The 5,000-nt window shown below is 43.3% G+C and overlaps 1 protein-coding gene across 2 annotated transcripts in view; it reads right to left on the bottom strand.

Annotated features, from left to right (window-relative positions):
* The window catches only part of si:ch211-191a24.3 (tensin-3), a 26,939-nt gene that overhangs the window by 4,686 nt on the left and 17,253 nt on the right, over nt 1-5,000 (bottom strand). For both annotated transcript variants that reach the window (XM_048253622.1, XM_048253623.1), the window contains one exon: nt 2,453-2,530. In XM_048253622.1, coding sequence (XP_048109579.1) covers nt 2,453-2,530 — 78 coding nt within the window. The remainder of the gene's footprint in view (nt 1-2,452; nt 2,531-5,000) is intronic.

Genomic DNA, 5,000 nt, shown 5'->3' on the forward strand with positions numbered 1-5,000 from the left:
ATATTTAGTGTTAACCTTACTCAGCACTGAAACCTGTCAAACTTCGTTCAAAGTCCTTCATCACATGAATTAAGATTAAACTAATTCAATTTCTGAGCACCACAAAGTCAGACCTCAGCAACTTTTTTAATGTAAGATTGTTCTTAGGTCACATATCAATCAAATCATAACAACTGCAATGGTACTGTTTTTAAAATCATGTGTAGTACGCCTACGTGTAAATTTGTGTGTCTAAACATGCTTTAATGAGCTTACACTTTAATGAGCTGAATTTGAGCTTACAGTTCACCAACCTATCTGTTTTACATTAACTTAGAAAATAGATACTTTAGCTTAGTCCTCAGATAGATGAGGGTTGCTGCTTGCTCTGTTAAGGTATTTCTGTCCCTTCCAAACTGCATTGAAATGGTATGTTTAGCAGCCAAATTTCAAAATTTCCAGGGGAGAAATCTCCGGCCCCCCCTCTAACGTGACCCCCCCAAAAAAAAATGCCTGATTGTGCCCCCTCTGAATTTTGGCTTGCATGACGCCCCTGGTCCTACCACATGCTCGCTGGAGCCTATACCTACGAGCCTACTTCAGTCCATCAGCCCGACCATTGCACCAGCTATCACACATGTGATCAATGCCTCGCTAACCTCCGCACATTTCCAACAGCGTTCAAAATGGCCGGGGTAACACCGTTAAAGAAAGCTTCTCTCAACCCTGCTCAAAGTCGAGAACTACCGCCCTGTCTCACTACTGCCTTTCCTATCCAAAGGCATTGAGCGAGCAGTCTCCAAACAGGTCTCTGACTTCCTTTTCACAGAACAACCTTCTGGATCCAAATCAGTCTGGTTTCAAAAGCGGCCACTCTGCAGCTTGGCTCTGCTGTCTGTAACAGAAGCCTTAAAAGAAGCCAGGGCGACCGCTCGTTAATCAGTATTCATTCTGCTTGACTTATCGGCTGCCTTTGACACGGTTAATCACCGCATCCTTCTCTCTATACTCTCTAACATGTGAATCTCCGGTTCTGCTCTCTCCTGGTTTGAATCCTACCTCACAGGACGCTCGTTTAACGTATCATGGCTTGGTCAGCTATCTGCACCTCACCATCTCACCACAGGGGTCCCCTAGGGCTCAGTGCTGGGCCCCCTTCTCTTTGCTATCTACACCACCTCCTTGGGGCAGATTATCCGTTCGCATGGCTTCTCATACCACTGCTATGCAGACGACACACAGCTCTATCTGTCCTTTCCACCTGATGACCCCTTGGTTTCAGCACGGATCTCGGATTGCCTCTCAGACATAGCTACATGGATGAAGGCACACCACCTCAGCTGAACCTCTCAAAAGACTGAACTGCTGGTCCTCCCAGCTAAACCTAGCATACACCACGACATCAACATCAAATTTGACTCCCTGTCTGTTTCACCTACCAGGACTGCAAGAAACTAACTAACCAACTAACCTTCTCAGATCATGTTGCCTCAGTCGCCCGGTCTTGCCGTTTCGCACTCTACAACATACGGAAAATCAGGACTTACTTGACTCAAGATGCTACTCAACTACTGCAAGACCCTCCTGACAGGTCTCCCAGCCTGCGCAGTGAAACCCCTTGAGATGATCCAGAACGTGGCGCCGCACCTGGTCTACAACCAACCCAAAAGGGCACATGTTACCCCGCTGCTCATCCAGCTACACTGGCTACTTATGGTGGCCCGCATCAAATTCAAGGCTCTAACGCTTGCCTACAAAGTAGTCTCCGGTTCTGCTCCCACCTACTTGAATGCCCTCATACAGACATACGCTTCTCAGACGAACGACGTCTAGCTCTACCACTGGTACACTCAGGCCAATCCAACTCATCTCATCTGTTGTTCCTCGTTGGAGGAACACACTGCCAGTTCCTACAAGGGCAGGGACATTCCTTTCCATTTTCAAAAAACTCCTGAAGACCCAGCTCTTTAGAGAACATCTTCTCTCATAGCACCACTTACAACAAGTCTTGCTGATGCTAGCACTTACCAGCAGTCTTGAACTGACACTCAACTGTTTAAAAACAGCACTCCATGATGCACTTATCCTTACTGTACTCTACCACTTTTAAATTGTCCTAAAATTGTTGAGAGAATTGCTTTAAAACTTAACTGTTACCATGTTGTTAGTCGCTTTGGTTAAAAATGTGTCAGCCAAATTTAATGTAATGTAATGTAATGTAATGTGTGTATCATACAGATGTGGCTTTAAGTCAACTTGAAGTTCCTTTCCCAGACATTGAAACCTCATTTGGGAAAATATGTGTCTAAATAATATTTGACTTATCTATCTAGGATAATCATAGCCCTTCAAAGCTTTCCAAGCTTCTCTGGATAACACTGGCAGATTAAATGGCACATGCTGGCTCAGTCAGGATAACAAACAAACAGAGAGAGAGAGAGAGAGAGAGAGAGAGAGAGAGAGAGAGACTTACCGCTGTCAGGGATGATGAGCTTGCAGGGGAGAGCTAATGGAGTTATGGAATGTTGGCACACCAGGGCAGTGAGACTTCCTATTCACACAGGAAACAGAAAACATAAATATAGTCATATTACTTCCTGGTTAAAATAGTCTACTCAAAAGTCGTAAATGACTGAATGAGTGACTGTCTTGGCAAAAGACTAGACTGGATATTCTGAAGACATTCTGTATTCAGTTTGAGTTTACCAGCAGACAGACAGTCTCGACCTGAGAGTATGGTTCAATACATTACATATTTTAACCACTAGAGGGAGACTAGTGATTACACATTTCAGAGGCAGCCTTCCAACAGAAAAGCATGCACTCAGTCTTTACATCACATGTGATAACATGGCACTGATTAATTCATCTTTTGCTAGCCCCCACTTGATATACCAAGCCAAGCTCATGCTATCAGGCTACAGCAAACAAGCTTTCGTGCACTTGTAGCCCTCGATAGTTTAACGGTGCAAATACTCTGTAAAATGTTTATCTGTGTCCATCTCAAGTCACTAACTGGCCAATTGATGAACTGTTGACATGAAAGTAGCTGATAATATATAATATAGTTCAAGTTCAATTTATTTCTTTGTCCCAAATGGGCAATTTGATTGCAGACAGGGTCACATACCACACGACAAGACACAACACACTACAATACAGACAGATATGCACAAAATAATAATTTAGTTGTGATAAATAGATCTGACAATGCCTAAAAAGTCAGTAAAACCAAGATAAAAACTTCATTAAATAAACTAAACTAAATGGACAAATCTATCTTTTCCTGTTGTGTGCATTCAGTACTTGGATAGAAAAGGGGATGAAGGAATTTATGTACCTCTGTTTAAAAGCAATAGGAGTTTTAAAACTCAAGCCAGATGGCAGCAGCACGTATTCAGAATACAGGGGATGGCCTGTGTCTTGATATATTTGTATCGCTTTGTTGAACACCTGCTTATTAAAATATTCGGTGAGACTAACAAACTTCACTCCCACTATCTTACTGGCCATATTTACAATCTTGGAAAGTGCATTTTTGTTTCTGATGGTGAAATTTCCATACCAGCAGATAATGGAGAATGTGAGGATTGACTCAATAAAAGCTTTGTAAAACAATGCCATCAATGTTTTGTCCACCTGAAACTTTTCCAGTTTCCTAAGTGCAGAGAGTCTTTGTTGCCCTCTCTTGCACACCGAGGTGGTGTTCAGGTCGAATTTAAGCCGGTCATCAATCAAGGTGCCTAGGTACTTGTAAGATGATACAATTTCAACATCTTGATCATCGATGACACTGTGCTTTGGGCAGGGGGAGGGTCTGAAATCTATGGACATGTCCTTGGTTTTACTGATGTTCAGATGCAAAAGCATCTTCACACACCATGACACAAAATTCATTGATAACAGGGCCATGCTCATTCTCATGGGAATTCAGGAGACTGACAATTACAGACTCATCTGCAAATTTTAGAATGTGCCTGTTGTCATACTGGCTGCGGCAGTCATTGGTGTACAGTATGTACAACAGGGGAGAGGACACACACCCTGAGGTGAGCCTGTGGATGAGGCCACTGGACAGCACTTTATTTACCCTCACTCTCTGAACTCTCTGCATTGAGGAAATCAAGTAGCCAACCAGTCAGGCTTGGGTGAAGGCTAAAGTTGTTCAGTAGTTTCTCAATCAGTAGGTGGGGTTGGATGGTGTTAAATGCGAGGAGAAATCTACAAAAGAGCAACCTTGCATGATTCCCACTTTCCTCCAGGTGTTTATAGAGAAAGATTTAGTAGAGTGATGGTAGCATCCTGGACCCCCCTCTTGGCCCTATAGGCAAACTGGGAAGGATCCAAGAGAGGTTGCACCTTGATTAGGAGCTCAGCTTTAATCAGCTTCTCTAAGGATTTTGCAATAAGAGATGTGAGGGCAACCAGCCTGAAATCATTTAGGATTTGGGGCCGACTGACCTTAGCAACAGGCACCACTACAGACTGCTTCCATAGAGATGGCACCCTCTGCAAGGAGAGTGACAAACTGAATATGTGATGGAAGATGGGGCCTAACTGTTCAGCACACACTTTTAACGTGCGGCCACTGATGTTATCTGGGCCAGGGCTTTTCTTTGGATTGCAGTATTTGAAACACCTAACAACACTATGCTCATTAAAACAAGGGATAAATGGGGGGGATGCCAGAAGATTCTTCTTGAGTTCAGAATGTCTGTTACTGAAGTCATGTGTGTCGAATCTGACATAGAACCTGTTAAGATCCTCTGCCAGTACTGGGTCAGGTATGATGTTAAATTCTAACTTCCGCTTTCCCCTTTCTTTAAGCCCTACTATAGTCTTCATACTATCCCAGGCTGTACCCAGGTTGTTCATTTTGAGTTGTGTTTCTAGTTTGTCTTTATACTTTAGTTTGCCCACCCTGATTTCTCGTTTTATCTCTTTTTAAGTTTGTGCAGTGCTAGCAAGTTTCCCTCGCCAAAGGCTCTCTGTTCTTCCTCAATAAGACCCCTAAAGAGACT

This window comes from Alosa alosa, chromosome 9 (genome assembly GCF_017589495.1).
Source record: "Alosa alosa isolate M-15738 ecotype Scorff River chromosome 9, AALO_Geno_1.1, whole genome shotgun sequence".
NCBI lineage: Eukaryota > Metazoa > Chordata > Actinopteri > Clupeiformes > Clupeidae > Alosa > Alosa alosa.